Source organism: Xiphophorus couchianus, chromosome 16 (genome assembly GCF_001444195.1).
Source record: "Xiphophorus couchianus chromosome 16, X_couchianus-1.0, whole genome shotgun sequence".
In the NCBI taxonomy this organism is placed as follows: Eukaryota; Metazoa; Chordata; class Actinopteri; order Cyprinodontiformes; family Poeciliidae; genus Xiphophorus; species Xiphophorus couchianus.
This window is the reverse complement of record NC_040243.1, coordinates 12,392,369-12,413,002: the sequence shown is the minus strand read 5'-3', so window position 1 is coordinate 12,413,002 and position 20,634 is coordinate 12,392,369. Positions and strand designations below refer to the sequence as shown.

The 20,634-nt window shown below is 37.2% G+C and overlaps 1 protein-coding gene across 3 annotated transcripts in view; it reads right to left on the bottom strand.

Annotated features, from left to right (window-relative positions):
- The window catches only part of prkar1b (protein kinase, cAMP-dependent, regulatory, type I, beta), a 67,452-nt gene extending 47,514 nt beyond the window's left edge, over positions 1-19,938 (bottom strand). Inside the window, exons 1-3 of one of the 3 annotated variants that reach the window (XM_028042409.1) lie at positions 19,770-19,938; positions 17,011-17,198; positions 3,847-4,017 (exon numbers count right to left, since the gene is read on the bottom strand). In XM_028042409.1, the coding sequence (XP_027898210.1) occupies positions 3,847-4,017; positions 17,011-17,184 (345 nt within the window). In that variant the 5' untranslated portion in view covers positions 17,185-17,198; positions 19,770-19,938. Of the gene's footprint in view, positions 1-3,846; positions 4,018-4,806; positions 4,939-7,006; positions 7,408-17,010; positions 17,199-19,769 lie in introns of those variants that run through there. The other 2 variants (XM_028042410.1, XM_028042411.1) reach the window with 2 other exon arrangements.
- Positions 19,939-20,634: the final 696 nt, after the last annotated feature.

Here is a 20,634-nt window from a genome sequence, read left to right as displayed (position 1 = left end):
CTGAATTGAGGAGGGACACAAATTTTTAGGTTGGATTTTATATGCAGGAGATTATTAATTATGAGGATGCTGGGGCTGTAGATATCCAGGACAAGGCTTTTGCTCACCAAGATACATAGTTTTCGGACCAAAAGTGGCATCCACAGAACTCCCTGCAGGAATCAGCAGTGAACCTCTCATGTTACGTGCTGTAGAAGAAATAAGACTGAGGTAGTTTTTTTCTGTAACTGTGTGAAGCCTTGATGATGCATATTTCTCTTGCTTAAATTAGCAATTGAGCTTCCCCTGCTAGTGAAAAAAACAGGGAGAGAAATGATAAGACAAGATATAAATATATGATAATTGCAATGAGCCAAAAAGCGCTGTTTTACCGACTAAATCATCCCTGTTCTGGTGTATTTTCTTAGATGTGATAAATCCTGTGTTTAGCGACTGTGAAAGGATGTTGCACCACAGTCAATGTTCAACCATTTTTATTTTTGGCCACAGCAAAGTGCTGTGTGTGGAAAGCAGTATTCATTCTATACTGTTGCATGGTGCACACAATACAAATGAAAGACTTTCTGGGTGCAGAGCCACGTGGAGCCACTTGTGGTCTGAAAACTTCACTAGTCCACAGAAGCATAGCTCCTTTCTAGAGCCACTTGTGTCCTCTGCATTAACAGTGTTAGTTTTTGTGATGCAGCTTGAGGCTCCCAGTGGACATCGCTACAGAGCTTCTGCAGAACTTGTAGCAGAAGAATCTGAAGGATATACATTTCTAATACTCAAATATAACTACACAATTTAAACATTAACTGGAATGTGTGTTTATTTGAGCTAATGTTGGATCAGCTTTTGTCTTTTTTCTGTCTAAATGGGCCGAATAACTTCCATTTAATTGGCTGATTTGCTATTTGTGTAAACAGACACTTCAACAAGTATAGTTGATAAAGTGGCTGGTGTGTGTACATCACACCCATGTATGTGCAGGTAGAAACCAATAAGGTTTAACTCTAGACTGCTGCTTTTCCTGCTTGGTGAGCACTTTGTCCCCTCCAAGCGACAGGTCTATTTTATATTAACCTACAACAAAAGTTTTTTTTTTCATCATCAGAAATGTTCAACCTATTCTGGTTTTAGCAATGAGACACGCAGTCTGAGCTGCTCAGTCTGAAACCCCGACTGAGTGGAATCTCGACATTTTAAGACAATCTGCTTTTTATGGCAAAACCATTTTAATCAGATGAGCAGAGTTGCTGATTGTTGAAAACCAACATGGAGTTTCACACTGGATCTGGCTTCATGTTCTAATTTAATTTTGATTAACTTTCCTCTGACGGGCTTGTTGTGTAAGTTAAAGACATGCAATAAATTTTCTATAAACGCCACTGATGTGGTTTTGTGTATTGTGTGTTGAGGTATACATTTGTGAGAATGTGAGTCTATAAATGGGAAAAGAGGGGCGTAGAAAATACACGAGCTGAAGATAAAGGCGGGTCTTTCACAGCAGCACAGGCTCTGCCAGCAAGACACCTTAGACCGAGAACTGCTAATGCATGTCAGTGCAGACACACACCTCTCTCTCTCTTTCCCTCACACACACACCCCCACACGCCCACACACAATGTGCACTTCCTGCAATTACTATGTGGTGATGTCGGCTTATGCTGTAATGTCATTATCTCACAATTCATGTCAGGTTAATTACAATTTAGAAAGTATAGGACTGATGCAACGTCTACGTTTCACTGTGCATATGTGTAGGTGAAAGAAAGTGTGTGAGACGTGAGTAAACATAAAATATAATTTCTGCAAAAAGTACAAACTACAAAAGCCTCAATGAAAATGTGGACATATAATACTGAGAAAGTCCTAATATGTCTTTCATTTGTGTGTGTGTGTGTTCATTAAGGCTGTTGTAAACAAATATTTTAGTAATCACATTCTATCAATTATTCTTATTATTAATCAAGTAATCGGATAAAAAAAAATTATAAAATAAAATATTGGTAAATCTAACATAACAGCATTTCAGAAATCAACTTCAATCCAATTTTATATATTTGAGCCTCCCTAACAATTACTTTTCTGTAGTTTAGAAAATTAACCAGTAACAATAATAACTCACTTTCTAAGTTAACCTGAAGAAAAATAATGCAAAGTAATTACTTGAAAATTGGACGTTATGCTGAGGGAACTTAGCAACAACTCATAGGTGGAAGTGATAGCGCTGCCCAACACAAATAATAACCCGGCCAGAACACGGTGTGCTAATTAATAAAACTTAATTTAATGAAGCTTCAAGGCATATACATTTTTCTCAGGGAATTTTAATAATTTAGGTACTCGAATCATTGGAGGAATCGTTACAGCCCTAGTGTTCATGTGTAACTAGAAGATCAAAATACAAGTAAAAATTTTTGAGAACAGCCCTATTAATTATGGCAGCACATCTTAATTTACTTGGGGCAAAGGCCTTTTGATTAAAATACGTTCTAGCTTTAGCTACAATTTAGCCATAGACTAATATCTAATTTTCACCTAGCCAGATATCTGGGAAAACAAATAAATTTTTATACATTTTGGCCTTTTATCCACATAAAAACCAATATCACTAGAGATTATTATTAAGACCATTGCTGAGCAAAGGGAAGTTTTAAGAAAACTCTATATCTATGTTTGCATGTGTACATGGAAAAATGGAGAATTGGGGTACCATGCATTTCAGTCTACGACAAATAACGTACCAACATATCCACATGCTTGCTCCTGATTTACATCGTTGTTTTATTAACTTTATATTGAAATACACTATTTAAAATTAGTTCAATCTATATATATCTGTCCACACAACTGAACCTCCTGGTGCCATGCTTAAATGATTGACTAATATAGGTTTTAGCTTTGTGCTACACCTCCCCCTATCCATTTGGCATGTTTAAAACAACGCTCGGGGTGGATTTGGGTGGGTTAATGTAGATGAAAACTTTTCTGAAACCAATCCGTGTGCAAAGCTGTTTTTTTTGGTGGCTGTTTTTTTGTTTTTAGAAAGACCTGGGTACGTGTGTACAAGGCCCTCCATCATTTCTGTATCATTTTATTCATAGAAAAATCTCTGTTATTTTCATCATAGTTCTAGACATACTCCATCAGTTTTTATTCCCCTTTCAAATACTGTCACATAACATCCTAAACATTTTAGTTTAGGACTCAGCTCAGATTCAGCTGAGTAACATATTTCTGAAATCAGATGGATTTGTCATGCAGTGTGCCTGCTCTAATTGTGCACAAACCTGAATATTGCTGTTCACAAATACTCTCCAACCAATCTTGAGCTATTTTGCAAGTTGTGAAGATGTGTACCCCAAAATATCTGCAGCTGTACCTACTTTAAATGGTGGTGATTATAAAGGTATGACACACTTTTAAGGTTTTTTTATTTGTAAAAAAGAAATACATACATAAGTAACATGCTCACAATCACTAATTATGCATTACTTTTTGTTCCACTAAAAAGTCACATAAAATCAAAATAAAATCCATTAAAGTTTGTGGCTGTAAAGTGTCTTGCAAAATAGGCATGAAGGCACTGTAGCTGCATTGTTATGCAAGTACTGACAATGTGATGCAAATGTAAACGGTCATAAAAATAGTGATTATGAAATGCAGATACAGTCTCAGCGTTGGTCCCGCAGATTTGTTCAGTAGAACATTCACCATCTGTGCAAATAAATTCACTGATGTGTCCAATTCTGTTCGGTGACGGCTTTCATAAATTTTACCGATTCTTCATCTACTGTCATTCTGCTCTTTTTGTCCATCAAGATGGCAAGTTGGAGGTTTTGAGCTGATGTGTAATCTGACCTTGCGTACGTAGCTGACAGCATCCTCCTCGGTGTACACTTCGGCGCTGACTCCTCCCCTGCGGCAGCGGGCCTTGACGACCGGGTTCGGAGGAGGAGGAGAAACCTCATCGTCGTGAGAGTCTGACTGGCTGTTAGATTTCTGCCGTGCCATGATCTGCTTGCATTCTTCCTGTAAAATGAAAGACATAAAGATGTTAAGCAGCCACCATCTTCAGTGCCTGAACAGGAAAAGAAAATGCAAGCAGGCATCGTCCCACTTTAAGATAAAGAACAACAGGTAGCGAAGACATCAGAGGAGACCCAGGAGGCATGAGGCTGGCTGTGCTTCCAAACCCTGAACACAGCGGGTGATGAGTTATTGACTACTTTCTTGATTAAACCATTAGCATACGAACTCAATTAAGGCACTGTAGCATTGACAAAATGAGAGTGCTTCAAGAGTGGGATAATACCTTCTGCAAAAGCAAAACAATAAACTGACCGCAGCTATCACATTACAAGTGAAATTTAAAGGAGAAAAGAGCAAAACTTTTAATGCCATAAATTGGAATTTTTTCTGACAATAGTGTAAGTGTACCATCTATTTGCAGTTGCTTGTTCAATCTTTATTTATATAGCTGAGTAAGCAATCTCAGCTATTATTTGTGCCTCCAGGCCAGTAGATGGCTCCAGAGAGTATTTGACTTCTCACACATGGCATATATGTTAAAACTTCAGAGTTTCATAGCTAGGTTTGTGTAGAATAACCTTACTTTTAAACATGCTTTTATGGTTTCTGGACATCATATTTGGAGCTTGATTTAAAATGAAGATTAAGTTAGGATTCAGAACAACTGAAGGGCTGAACAATACGGCTGAAAAACATCAAGATATAAGCATTTCATATCAGTCGATATCAATAACTATTGACTGGTTTTTGTTTTAAATATCCGAAATCTTACCAAACTGGTGCCGTTACCTGTACTCTTTCCCTCAGTTTCTACTGCATGCTGTTGATGTTCATTTTTAAGCAATTAAGAATAACAGTGCAAAAACCTTAAAGTGCTGTGCCAGTTACTCAACAGGTTGTTGCTAGGTAACCAAAATGCAAGTGAGTTAGTTACTCACTTTCATCGTTGTTAGTTAGAAACGTTAGTAGTACATGGTGAGCGATATTGCTAACTGAAAGTGGGGCCCCTGAACACATTCTGCTAAGGCCCTGTGTAATCTTGGTACGGCTCTGTTCTTTACAACTCAGGCAGGCAAGCCTTAAAACTAAATAATCTGGTAAAAACTATCACAGCAAAGCTGATGTAATTAAAAACTTCATAGACAACAGAGAGCGCTACAGTAGGAAGAAAAACACATTTTCCAAACTGAGAAGAAACATTAATCTTTGGTCAACAAAATATGGAGATGTGTTGGAAGGGAACGAATAACTGATGAATATGGTCGGGCAAAATCCATGCCCCATTTTGTCTTTTGTCAAGATTTATATCAACAAACTCAGAAGCCCATTTTACCCTGAATGTGGCTATATTTCTGATCATGGCTCATGTTCTTTTTGAAAGAGAAATTTAGAGCAACTGCTGTGTCCAAACCATGGGAAACTGCCTTTTCAAGCAGGGAATCTTTATTTCTAATTTTGGCTTTTTATAAAACTATCCTTAAATAATAAATAAGTTTAACTGAGCTTAGCTGAACCTTATTAAAATAGAGTCAACAACATTTGTGATTTTACTGTAAGCAATCACAGACAATGACTGAATAAATATATAAGTAGAAATATTTCTTCATCTGTAAGGTAATTGTAACATATTTTTATGCAGAACTGGGCAAAAGTCTCCTTTCATTCCTGACATCTCATTGCAGTCATATGTTATATAAATGCTTAAATTTTTTCCTGTATGCATAACATGTACTGTGAGTTATACTATGGTCTGGTTCATCGGTTCTTCGGGCTTCCTGTTGGCTTTTCAAAGGTTTTATTTCAGTTTTAGCTGATTATCACAAACTGTAACATTAATCAGTTTTCATCGCTTTATGAATAATATTATTATTTGAATTTAGTAACATGATAAATTGTTTGTAGTTTTGAACGCTACAAACAGCAAGACGTGCAAGATGTGAGGAACAAACATGTTAAAAAGCTCTGTGATTTGCTTGATCTTTAGTAGCTGAAATATTCTGGTTATTCAGAATTTTTTACAGCATGATACTTAAGTTACATCTCAGTGCTTAACATTTTTGGCCTGGTAGCCATTAAAACCATGACACACCTTATCTATAACTGTGATGAAACGGTAGCATTTTACTAAAGGTTCTCACACCATGACTATTACAAAGTACCCATTCCTTTCATGAGTATCTACCTAACCAATTAATTAAGTTTAAAAACCATCAATTTGTTGAATTTGACTTCTTGCTATTATGAATGATGCATTCTTACCATTTCCAAAACACTTCTATCCAATTTTATGCCTCATTCACACACAATCTTACTGTTCAACATAGGCAGAGGAGCGGAAAGAAAGAAATAGAGAGGAAACAGACAACTTATGTAAGTTTGAAAACACCACAAGAGATTAAACCAGAAAAAGGCCCTTTTTAGATCTGTGTTTAAATTCTCTACAAAATGTCCCAGTTAGAAAGTCAACAAGGAATTCATTAGCTTGCACTGTGACCCAGTCTATGAAATAGTACCCAACTAATGAATTAATCACAGAATCGCTCAGTTTCACTGCATGTCCTGTCTGAATTTAAGTGTTACTCCTCCCAGATTTACACTTACAAACACGAATCAGAGAGGCAAGCAAAAATACTCCCAAGCACACACTTTCACGTGCTTCTTGCTTACGCACAATCGTGAACCTGAGAGAACACAGCCTGCAGTATAAGAGGACAATAACACAACTCTCTCTCGCCAACACATGCACAGGCAGACTGCAGAGGGAGACGGTGGACACACAAACACTGTTAAATTAGGACGACAACATCTGCAATCAGGAAACTTACTGCATCCGTAGAGGGGTTAATTTAAGAAAAAAAACATGCATGAAAACATGAATCTTTCAGCTTCACATTCACAAGCACTCGCTGGAACTATTCTAAACATGTTTATCTAGTGATAAAACCCAGGTAGCAAACTCCAGGTTAGGTTTGTCTTCAGAGGTATTTACCATGGCATGTAGGGCCCCCGGTCAGGCCTGCTGTGTGTCCCCCAGCAGCATCAAGACTCGCTGTGCGTTCATGGGAATCAGCACACATGGATTTCCATCTCATACACACCTGACACACATGCCACAGTGCATCAGCATCTTCCCGTTAAAAGCACAGGCAAGCAGCAATAATCCAAGCTGGCTGCTTGAGACGAAGAGACAAAGAGAGACGGAGAGCCTCCGGTCCCCACGGCGATGAAAATCTGATCACAGCAAAAAAAGAGCCCGACTTCCCATCGCTGCTGCAGCACAACTCTGTGTCGCTTGTTTTCTGCCCTCTGTCTGGCTCTCTCGCTCTCGCACTCACAATCAGGTGGCGCAGTGAGCGGGCTCTTCTTGCTGCCCTCCGTCACTATGACAACTGGGTGCTGGAGGAGTCTGATCGGGAAGACACAGCAGCTCGGAGATGCGCTCACGTTCGCACACGCACAAGTTCTTCTGACGCCTGGTCTGCAAAATATCTCTGGTCCAAGTGAGTCAGTTAGCAGAACGGGAAATGTCACTTTTCCTCGGCACGCACTTCTGTTCGGACCAAATGTGCGTCTGTATGTTGAGCGCCACATTCTCTCACTTCCGAACCTCCTCTTTATGCCAGAAACTTCTTTCTGACCTGCGTATTGATTTCTACTACAACCTTTCCTGTCAGATCAGATGGTCCAATAGTACAGATAGTTATCCACCAACACTCTAAATTTCATTTACTTTCACCAGTTATTGGTAGGTCAAGTAAAACAAACAGAAATTATATTTAGCTATTTTTCCTGGTTCAGTACTGGAAACTTTTCACAGAATAAAAAACTGATCAGAAAAAGGTCTAATTTTGTACATTTCAGATTAGAGATGCATTTCAATGGATTGGATTAGAATAGCTTTGCAAGACTGTATTTTATAACTTCCTCACACAGACTGATATGTTTCATTATGCATTTTCTGTTATTTTTTATGATTATGACTTGCAGCTAAGGAAAACCCAAAATTCAGTTTCTTTAATAAGCACATTATTGGGTATGAAGGTTTTAATCTTCCCCTTGAAAACACATTAATAAGAAATGTACTGGTACTTGTGACAGTGTGGGCTGGAAAACATAATCAGCATCTCTAAACCTATCAGTAGAGAGAAGCATGAAGGGCTCTTAACTTCCTGGATTGCAGATATTCTATCAAGGGGGCTGTTATGCATTTATTGTTTATGCTGCTTTTTCTATAACATTTTTTCCTTCCAATTAACCTTCCATTATTGTGCTTGGATACAGCAATCTGTCACAAGTATGATACTTCAATTGTGACCTTTTGTGGTTTACCCTCAACGACCGTCTGCTGGACAACTGTGAAGTCAGCAGTCTTCAGTATGACTGTGTCGGGCATAACATAACGTTTCTGAATTAAAAATACTTTTATTGATTTAATGTAATATTAAATATTAATTGGTTTAATTCTGCGACAGACTGGCGACCTGTCCAGGGTGAACCCCGCCTCTCGCCCGGAACGTAGCTGGAGATAGGCACCAGCAACCCTCCCGACCCCATTAGGGACACAGGGTGAACAGAAAATGGATGGATGGTTTAATTCTAATATTCACCCATAAGCATCTAAATTACAAGAAATAAATTACTGAAATAATTGAACTTTTTAATGGTATTCTAATTAATTGAGATTCACCTATATGCTCTGATGCATATAGGTGAATCTCAACCTGCCCCACATGTCAGACGTCCTTTTAAAGCCGATGACTGATTTAATCTGTGAATTAAAGCAAAAATTTCCTCAAATATGTTGGTATGAGTTACAGAATATTGGAGCAAGCAGTCAACTCCTCAAAGAAAGCCAAAAATCGGTATCAGACGGGAAGAGCTGATGTGTCAGTAGGCTACCAAGTCATTTTAGAGCAAATAATATGAACAGCGAGGTAAAAAATGACAATCTGTGTAGGTTTTGCTGCTGCTTTCATAAGAAGAGCAGCACTACAGTGTTAATATCATCCCTTCGGTTCTGCTTCGCTTTCAGCTAAAAGAAACAGCGCCATTGCCCTACATTAGGCTCTCTCCTTTCGTCTGTACTCTGCTCTTCCTGCGTCATCATCTGCAGCTGCGTGCCAGACAAGAGAGGACGGGGCTAGAAGAAAGACGTTAGGCGACAGAGGAAATAAGCACAACCAGTGCTAAATAATAAAATAAAAACTCTCTTAAAAGTGGGCTTCCAATTAGCAAGAAAGCATAAAATACAAACCCAACTCCTCACACAATCACTCTAAAAAGTCACTCTTGTTAAAACCATCATCTTTTCCATTTAAAACTAATTCATGGATGATGAGGCTTATTAAAATTAATATATTCTGCTCTGTTCGTTCCCTGAATCAATTTGCACCCAACAGACATAAACAAAAGTTATGTCTGACTCATTTTAAAAGCCGCGACTAACAATTAATAATCAGCACGAGGACCCTACATGCACAAGAACAAAAGCATTCAAATCATCAACACAGATTAGTTAGCACTGGCCATAAATATTTGAAAACACAAGTCACTCTAAAAAGTTAATTTCTGATCAGAGAGGGGAAAAAAAAGTACACAACCCTAAGTGGTTACCTTCCGTTTACCTCCTCCAGTGTCATCCACAGTTTCACTGTGGACTGCTGGAGTTGAAAGTATGTGAGTGAACCAAAAACAAAAACTCACACACACACACACACACACACATACCATCACATGCAGTTAATGAAGCATGCAGGGGCTGATCCACCGGCAGAGCTAACAGTCTACTCATCACTCTGTTCCACACCATTACAGCACCACAATGGGCTGAATTTTCACTGCTGCGTTGGTTCTGACAGCGCTGATGATGTTCGTTTTGTTCGGTCTTTCAGTTCACAACGAACTTGTCTCCCTGTGTAGTATATGTATATTAAATTTAAAAAATTAGTTTTCAAATTACCTATATCTGAAATCTGCTGACAGGCATAAGTGGACTAAATAGAAAGAAAACGACAAATCGGCTCAATAAGAGCTGATTTTCCTCCACTGCACAGGTCTACTGAGAAAACAATACAAATTACTTTTTGAAAAAACAAATGAGTCTAAAAAATCCCAGGAGAAATCACTGCTGGTTTTGAACATTGTTTACCTTTTTTGGCTGCCATTTGTTTCTATAATCAGTTTTGCACAATTCTTCTGTCTCACAGAAAGCAGAAACTAACAGAAGAAAAATGGCAGGAGGCAATGGACAGATGAGAAAAGACAAAGAAGGACCACCATGGAGACAGAAGCCGAGGGGTCCTGTATAACTTTAGGGGCCTTCAGGTGAGCCATGGAAGAGGATGTTTGGCTTCGGGTCACTGCGTGGAACCAGAGGTAATTTCACAAACTACTCTGCTCAAAGTGCAGTGGTGAGTGTGGATACATTGCTTCACTGAGTACTATAACTTAGAAAGTCCTTTTGGGTAAAATACTGATTATTTTGATCTTAACCTTACCTCACAATTTTACATCAGGGGCACTAAAACCATCTGAAACTGTATTCCCACCCATTGCACGGTTTCATATTTCGGTACATTACAGCCCCATACTTCAGCATATTTTATTATGATTTTATGGGATGAACCAACACAAAGTGTGGCATAATCCCAGAGTGGAAGAAAAATATTACATTGTTTTTTTTTATTTTGTGCATTTGTATTTAGCACCTTTTCATTCTCACTCTCTCTAAATAAAATTCAGCACCACTACTTAGCTGTTTGTTTGTTTTTTCACAAATGCACACCTACATTGAGTCCATCTACTGTATGTATAATGCAATGTAAATGCAGCTATTCTGTGAAGTCTTCAAAGGTTTGTTAGAGAACATTGGTGAACAAACTGCATCATGAAGACCAAGGAACCAACTTTAAATTTCTTGAGGAAAAAATGTAGCAAAAAGTTGCTCTTGTTGATGAGACCAAAATTACTTCCTACATCCAAAGAATTTATAAAATAAACTATGTGTTACATTATTGTTCTTCTACTTTACAAGCCTATAGCAGTTTGCAATGGTATATCACATACAACCCTATGGAATATATTAAAGTTTGTGGTTGTTCCTTGGTAAAATTCAACTATTTTATTTTTTTATTAAAAAAAGAAAAAAACAGCAACAAAAATAGATAGTTGATACAACACTTTCCAGAATTTCCAGATCAGCTGCCTTTAAAGGGACTGGCTGATTTGTTATGATAGGTTCTTGGTGACGGCAGAATGGCTGCCAGCCCAAGGCATCTTCTCATTATACTGAAAAAGTGATGACAGCAGCTGATTGACTGACACAATGAAGGAATCCATCTAATGCAATCTCACAAGCAGTCTTAATGCAGCAGAGTTGCCACTCGACATGATGCATTATGCAGAAAAATTACTTTTCTTCTCCCTTCTCTTCAGCTCACTTGGCAAAATTTCACTTCTGTTTACTGAATCTGATTATAGTTCATATTTTAGCATAATTTTTGCAAACATTAAATGGATGGGTGGCAATTATCATTACATATCAATTAAAAGGCTACATTTATTTTTTTAAATATTTATGCTAAGAAAATATGAACTATTCTCTATTTGTTTTGTTTTTTCTTCCCATGACTTAAAGTGTTGTGTATTCCTAATGATCCCATAATCGTAAATTTGTTTCATGCTTTCCTCCCAGCACTATATATGTTAAATCTTCATCAACCATTTTCCCATCTCTCTGCCTTCAGCATTTCAAAACTTGTCTTTCTCCATTTTGCTTTCTCTTTACTTTTAACTTATGTGAGTAAAACTGCAACTTATTTCGTCTCAAATCAAGACAGAAAGAAACACATTTGAAATCTGTTTCAAATGAGTAAGGCTCTAAATTAATTAGTTGTAACTTACACAAGCACTGACGAGAGAGACACGCTTTGTCCTGTTTTAACCTCTACACCTGCTTCAGAATACATTTCAAATTACAGTGTATATAGTGTGCTGGCCAGATTTATTGGTGACCCAAGTGAATATGAATAAAAAGTTCTAATTTGAATCTTTTATTGATTAGGCTGTCTTTTCTTAAACTCGTCTCATTGGTTTTTTCCAGGATTTGGGTCTGGTGGCTCAGATGATCACAGAATGAGGCTCGATTTGTGTCTAGTGAATCAATTCTGTGTTGATTCACTCATATGTTTCAGAGCATTGTCCTCAAGAATGGCCCAAAGAAGACTTTACTGGTTAATAAAAATGTAACTTAAAGAGTTTATTATGCATCATAGTATGGTTCCAAGTACCTTTCGAAGGTCCCCAGCATCACGGATCCGCCACTGAACTTATCCTCAACCGTATTTGGCATGAATTTCTTTCCTACAACATTATTTTTTACATCACACCAGAAACTTTTGGGGTGCTTGTTGCTAAAACGATTGGTGTAGACGTTTTTGTTTTTGTTTTTCTTCCCCCAAAATACACAATCCCACTCAAGCAAACTCCACATGTTTACATTTGTGGACAGAAAAGGATTTTACCAGGCATTCCTCACAAACAATTGCTGTGATTATAGAGACTTTGTGACTCCAAGAGGCTGCTTTAACAGTTCCCTAACACTGAGCTTTGGTGATTTTTTTCACATCACTCTCACTGTGTGAATTATGGGTCTTTCCCCGGTGTAGCTGCCAGGGACTAAAAGAAACAGGCTTTTGTTTCAGTTCGTATTTAAATCTGAGACACAAAAAGTCATGGGTTCCTCATTATGAGTTCCTGGAAATGTCAATAACCTTAAAAAATGTAAGTATAAATGTAAAAAAAAATATGCTTTGACTATATTTATCGTAAAGGGTTTGTGTTAGGAATATTAGAAAAAAAAAACTATCATTTCTCAACATAACATTTTTTCCTAACCGAGTGAATGGACTCAAATTGAAGTTTGGCAATTTCTTCATTTCTAGTGTGAGATTCTGATTTTATTTTAGGTTTTATACACATGTTTTAAACTATGAACAATAAATGTGGTTCTCTCTGTATTAGAGTCATAGCTTTCAAAGACCTCATCTTATCAGAAAGACACAAAGTGTTCTTCATTATAAATCTTAATAATGATGTAAATCAATATTTCTCATGCACAACCCAAACACCACTAAGATCCCAGAAGGAAATTATAAAACCTGCAGATGCCAAATGCCAGAAAACATCTGTAATGCAAGCTGCTCAATGGGCGGCACATTCACAAACACCATTATAGTTTCAGCAGATGCAAACTGTTGCAATTACTGTTGTGCAATTTACATTTAACCATTCAATACAGATGGTGAGAGCAATAATCTATGCACAGATGAAATTTCTGTTAATCACTAATGTATCTCTTTAAAACTAATCCTGTCAGACAAGAATTCAGTTATGACAAAATCAAATATTGCTTTGTGTTTTTAGGCTAAATTGATTATGTCAAAAATTAGGGGCTTGCTTCTCCGCAGTCAGAGCCAGACAGAACACACTGAGCTGATAGACATGATGAGACCAGAACACCCATCTGAAGCCTCTATTGTATGCACAAAAGGCATCATTACCATGCATAAATGGGCAGGAAGAAAGGAACCAAGATGCCTGTCATTTACACATTTACTCTGTAGGCGTGTCAATGTACGAACGCAAAGGTTAAAAACAAAGTACCTACTGGGATGATTGCAATCAAGACAGAAACAGAAGAAAAATTAAGATAGAGAAAGAAAAAAACAATCATGTATATCAGTAAAATATGCATGAAGGAGAAGGTTTCTGAGAGTGGACAATGGAGAAACCAAAACGAATAAGGTTGCATGCGCTGTCTGAATCTTTTCAGGAGAAAAATGAGGTTGGGTTTGACAAAAGGACAGAAAGATTACACCCAGGCAATCTAATTTGCACACAGAGAACCCTGACTAGATTAGGGAATAAACTTTGTGAATACAGGATTGGTCTACAGTCTATCTATCCTCTCCTGTTGCCTAGGTTACCGCCTGTAGTGGGCGAGGAGTGCTGACAGAGGTGGCCCTGAAAGAGGGAAGAATCATGCAATCATGAAAGGGAAAAAGTAAAAAGAAAGATTTTCAAAAACAAAATTCTTATGTTGTATTTTGGAGTTGAAAGAACCACCTTCCTAAGGTAAAAATCCAATAAAGTCAAACACCAAATATTCTGGCAAAAGTTGAAAATTTAGCATTTTTTCTTAATTTCAGACTTGGTCCAATGTTTGCACAAATTATCGAAAAAGATGAATCATAAAGATTATGATCTTGAAATAAAATACTGGTTATAAATCAGAGCTGAAGGAAAGAAAAACATTAAGCCTCTTAAAAAAAACAGGGACACAATGAAAGCGTGCATAGCCTGTTTCAGCTCCACCAGTGATTGGTCTCATAATATTAGCCCACATTTGGACTGGTTGACTGCAATCAGGTTGGGCTTCTGTTGACCGTACAAGGCTAGAAAAGAGCAGTTTTTATTCCAACTATTTACAGTTCAATTAATTCAAACTGCACAATAGTAAGAACTCTGTTTCGTATTTAAACTAAAAAGAGAGTGCTGCAATCTTGCATCACTTACAACTTACTGTTAAAAGTCCTGTTGTGATAATATGGGTTCATGCATGGTGGCGCAGTTGGTGCAACTATGGCCTTACTGCAAGAAGGCTCTGCATTTGAATCCTGCCCTGGAGGTTTTCTGAGTTTGCATGTTCTCCCTGTGCATATGTGGGTGTCCTCCCACAGTGCAAAAACACATATGACTCTCGTGTTAATTGGCTTCTCCATATTGCCCTTAGGTGTGAGTGTGTGCATCGTCGCTAAATACAGGAACAACGTTTCCAAGTTAGAAACAGTAGTCTAAATAATACAATAACATAAAAAAAATCAGGTTGATAACAATTATTGTGTACCAAAAAAAAAATCCTTTTGCACACACTGATATTGTGATGGCGATATATCCACAATATATTGGAAAACACAGGCTTTTTGTTGCCCATGACAAGGTTCTGGTATATTTCTGCCTGGATATTTGACCACTATTTTTGTTAGAATATGTAGAGTTCAACTTGTTTATTTTTTAGCACCGACCCATCTTTCAAATACATAATCCGAATTATCATTAATTCTGACAAGTAAACATCTCACTCAAAGTGCATATGCCACCTATCCTCATATCTTCCATCTTTATCTCTTTAAAAGGGGTGGCCACATATACAAAACAAGTTTATTAATGTGCTTTCCATTCAGTATTCCAATTCTGCACAGACCTGCAAACATGCAATATTTGGCACACTAATATATATGTATATATATAATATGCCATTCATTCACACTCTAATAATATAATTTTCCAGTTAAATGAAGATTGACTGTTTTAGATGTTCAGATCTGATTTAGATGATTATCAGAATCATAATGACAGAAAATAAAGAAATTGATCAAAAATATTTAACAATAACACATCCTGTTTTTCTAACACCATGCAACTTGACTTATGAGTACATTTTAATGTTCATATGTTATTGAGATTGTAGTGGTGAACCATGAATCCCATTAAAATTGATTACTTGAGATTTTTATATGATGATCTCTACCAAAATCATTAGTATTCATGCTGCCTCTCTGCTGATGCAGCATCGCAATCCCAAATAACAGCACAAGCAGTTGTTTACCACACTTTATTCTTTTTGACGTTAACTATTTGTGACCGTTCTGAATGCATTTTGAACACGAAGCTGCAGACCATGGAAACGAGAAAAACAAGTCTGCTCTAATTATTTTTAGTGAAATCCGTCCCCAAAGAAAGCGATACATGGGAAAAAAAGTGGAGAACGACAAAGAGATAAAAATGCAATTGTTGCTAAAATCTGGTGACTCTCATGATACCATATGCACACACATACACATGCACACATCCCTGCAGTAAAGATGAGGAGCGGTACCACCTCGACCCACCCTGCAGATAATGCAGTTGTGAACTTTAATCCTTCTGCATTTGATTTTTCTGAATTACTTCCCTTGCTATCAGTTATGTTACAGCTACATCTGCGTATGTCGACCTAAACATTTTGAAGTATGCAATCTAAGATGTACATTTCAAAGTAAATAACCTAATGTTTGAGAGGAAAAACTCAGATTTTCTATCGGATGTATTAGAATGTAAAATGATTCATTAATTCTAATTTTAAGAATCGTTTTATCTTATTCGATTAATATTTCATTCCTATTAGGATCAGAGGCAATGTCACGCTGGGTTTGTTTGAGAGAATAGGCGGTGAATTAAAAAGGATTGGGGTTTTGATCTTCTGTAAGCCAAGAGCTAAGGGTCGCTAAGCGAAGCAAGCTGTTCCCCTGTTGGTTCCAAACACCAGCAAATCATCTAAAAAGATCCTGGTACTCAAAGTCACCAAGAAGTCCCATTACTTGTCAGCAACAGGAAATGTACCACAGGGGTCACCACCTCTTCACCCACTTTGTGATTTATTTTCAGCTGATTCCAAAAATCTCTCTCCTCTCTGTAGGCTGTTAGCTTTTAATTAACGTGTCATCTCCATTGTTTCTCTGCTCTGATGTAGACGGGCTTACAGAAAGAAAGATACAAACAGTCCGCTGTCCGAGTCTGTGAGCAGGACACTGGCCTTTTATGGGAATCTCTGTTGCATCCACTAATGGGTTCTACTATTGTAGCAGAGAAAATAAAGGCTCTTTTATAATATTTCTTTTTATGTTTTGCTTTGGGTTTTTCTCTATCATCTCTTCTGCTACTGTGGAACTGAAAATGTCCTAACAAGGCACTAGAAAGACTCTGCTGCAATAGAGTAATCCAACAAACAAAAACTGCTGAATAAATCATTAAAGTACATTAATCATTGCAAGCACGCATAGCAAATAAAATCTGTCTAAACCTTTTACAAACTCAACCTAAAACACATCAAATTCCCACATTGCAAAGAAGAATCTTAAACTAAAGACTTTTTTTTTTGTTGTTTTCACTAACCTTCTCCAGCTTTTCAAAATGCTCCCGCAGGAACTTCATAGGACGCTCGGGCTTGGCAATGCAAAGGTTCACGATGCACTCTTTGAGGATCTGCTGGATGTTGTGCTTCTGCACAAAGATTTCACACCCCTTCAAACTCTCGTCTTCTTCCAGAGCTGAGGAGGAGGTGGCCATCTTATCTTTTATCTCTGTGGTAGTGAGATATAAACAGGGTGGACCATGAGAGGAGGGGAGGCAAAGCAGGACAGAGGGGAGAAAGGAAAGCTGTAGCCAGCTTGGTGAAAGCAGGAAATACTGACGAAAGGGGCAAAAATGGAGAACTCATAAAGCACAAAAAGAGGAGAACAAAAAAAAACTGAATAGCAGGAATCGATGTATAAAATTAATTGCAATAATTATGTTGAAAATAAAATTGTTGGCATCCTCCTGAATATAATTACTTCATCATCAGCAAGAGAGGCAGCACTGCATGTAACTAAAGAACCTGATATGTGTTTTGAGTCTGTTGAACTTTCCAATTTATCAAAAATATTAGCTTCTTCCAAACATGCAACTTCCATGTTGGACCCCGTCCCAGCTAAAATAGTGTTCCCTTTGATTACTGTTTCCATTTTAGATATGATTCATCCATCTTTAGTAAATCATTGTATTCCACAGGGATTTGGGGTAGCTATCATTAAACCTTTATTTATTCACTCTGCTTTGAATTGGCCTAAATAATTAACCTCAATTGAATTTAATTCTGAAGAAGTCAATGATATATGTAATCGTCTCTTGGCCATGACTTTCATGTGAACAGTGAAGTAAAATGTTGTAGGTCCTTTTTTTTAAAACCTTTATTTAATGAGGATTAAAAGAAACTCATTGAGAATAAAAATTTAATTCTTGATTTTAGTTTCTAGCTCTCATATTTTTTTTTTTTCATTCAGCCAATCAGTCTCACTTTTTGTGAGATTGATTGGCTTATGAACATAATTTAACATGACCTAATATTGAGTCCTAGATGTGGCGTGTTCCATGGCTGTTATTCAAGATGGGCACAATTAATAGTAAACAACATCTGTAGATTGATCAGCATATACTTATGTATGCCTGGGCAGATGATGGCTTTTAAGGATCTGGGTTGTTTCAGCATGATAATGTCAAACTACAATGACCAAACATTACAGCAGAATGTCTAATTCTATCTGTAATTCAATCTAAAAGGTTTAAAGCGCTGTGGTCTGAAAAGCAATTGTTTTTAGAAAGAGTAGAAGTCATATGGCATTAGCAGGTTACCTAAATCACAGTTTTAAAAAGTTATGGTTTCTATTTTACATCATACCATTTCTTCAGCTAAAAGTAGGAAGGCACAATATATCGGCATTAGCATTGCTATTGGCCCATGTTGCTCATTTTATAACGTACTGGCATCACTCCTATAAGTATAATTGAGCCAACAACATTCTATCCTGTTGCCATTCGTGGATGTGATTCAGGATAAAAGGGGGTTGGCCATGCGCTAATTTTTCAGGCATGTGTCAGTGTTAGTGATGCTGCGCAGGACTGTTGGGTGTTTAACTGAAGCGAGAAGCTATTTCAGCAGTGTGGTCATATTTCAGAGGCAAAAGGGCAGGAATACACTGATATCAAAAATAGATATCGGTCTAAATGTTTACATCAGTACATCCCTAGCTTAAAGTCCTTTTGAATGAGATACCATAGAAAGTGAGCTGGGAATTTCACTCATCACTTGAGTAACACAGAGCTACACCTTCTCCTCCTAATGTTACGCACTGCAGGTCAGCTGGATGAAATATTGCTCCTTATGAAAGATATATAAAATTGGCTGTTTGGAAAAAATACACTATTATTCTGAGTGTAATAATCAATACTATATAAGCAACACGTTTTCTGCTTCAATTCACTTAAATTAGTTTCACTGAGTTCTTCTTATGATAATTGTGTTATAGTTTCCTTTGTTTTGTATTTACTCCTTGATTATATTGTGCTTGTTGTTTTATCCCAGTTATATTTTATATAAGTATATAATCTTTTAAACAGACAATAATGGCACAAGGGATTTTATTATTTAATGAAGATACTTTGTAAATTATGATCTACAGGCTTTAAATTACTTGGGATTCTTTTCTAATTGTTTGTACTTACATTTCTCCCCATTATCCAGCTTTTAATAGTAACATTCCAAAATAGATTTGCACAAATGATTATGTTTCAATCATAAACAGTTTCATTTTCTTCTAAATTTGGGTAATTGTATATTACTTAATTGTATTATGTTAAGATGCTGGACATGTATCAACAGCTCTCATTGTCAGACCACAAATAGGGTAGCTCAAATAACACGCTGAAGCATGGTATAGCTTGACAGTCCAGGAAGAGGAGCATAGATAACCACCTTGTTTCACTTCCTGAAAGGCATATCACGTTTACAATACGAGTATTATTGCATTATGCATCATCAGATTATGACTTTGGTGATGACTCCTACAGTGTCTTTTTTTTCAGAGTGCATGGTGCAGCAGTGTCCATGAGTAGCAAATTAAATGCAAACAGTGTCGCTTGTGAGAGAAGTGAGCACCTGTTCATCCGCATTCAAAGGGAAGCTAACAGCTAGCATTACAGTGAGCCCCAAACCACAACGTAGGGGAATTACAGCGACTACAGACATCATAAAAGCAAAACAGCGACCCCATCCATTGTATAAAAAGCTATTTTATAAGCACGGTTCCGTCGGAGCTGTGGCGTGTGGTCCCTACCGTTTGTTTGTGGAGGACGCTCAGGTAGAAAACACCTGGGGTTGGCGGGTTGATGATGTACCGCTGTTTAGCTGGGATGCTGCTACTGCTGCTGTTGCTGCTCTGCCTCTCTCTCTCCTGTCCGCTCACTCTGCGTCAGTCTCCATGACGTCAATCTGTCATCCACTCGACCGCAGCGTCTCTCTCGAGGACAGCGGCACCTGGCACGCGGCAACACAATCAGCACAAAGAGTGGGAAACGTCACAAAGACTTTAGTTAGATTTGAGCCATTTTAAATTTCTACCAGGGCTCATAAATAGGAAAACAAAGGTCAAATTACTTCAATATTTTTTTACTCAGGTAAAAAGTAGTCACCCTCAAATGACTAAATTAAGAGTAAAAATGTTTTGAGTAAATTGCTTACTAAATGGGTAACTGTTTGGTCATAAAATCAAACTTGTGAAAAATCAGACATACAAAAAAATTATAAAATTGGGTGCAAATTCTGTCACTTTCAAGAATGAAACAAACAAATTACTTTACATCACTACAAAATAATAATTGATGGAAAAGAGATCAACATTTAATTTTTTTATCATATTAAAACTATTATAGATACAGTACTGTTTATTATCTATTGTTCTCTAAATGGTAGGCTCCGCAGATAAAAATAACATATAAAAGAAATACGTTTTTTTACGAGAATTGAGAGAATATTCTCTAAAGGTCATCTGAAGTTTAGAAAATCTAGCCACTGAGGGAACATTCCCTGTAATTTCCAAAGGTATTGTATGATGCTAATTTAACTGAGAGCTGACAATTAATATGCCATTTCTTCTTCAATTTGCTTATACGTTACACATTAAATGGTTAAATGTAGTTGAA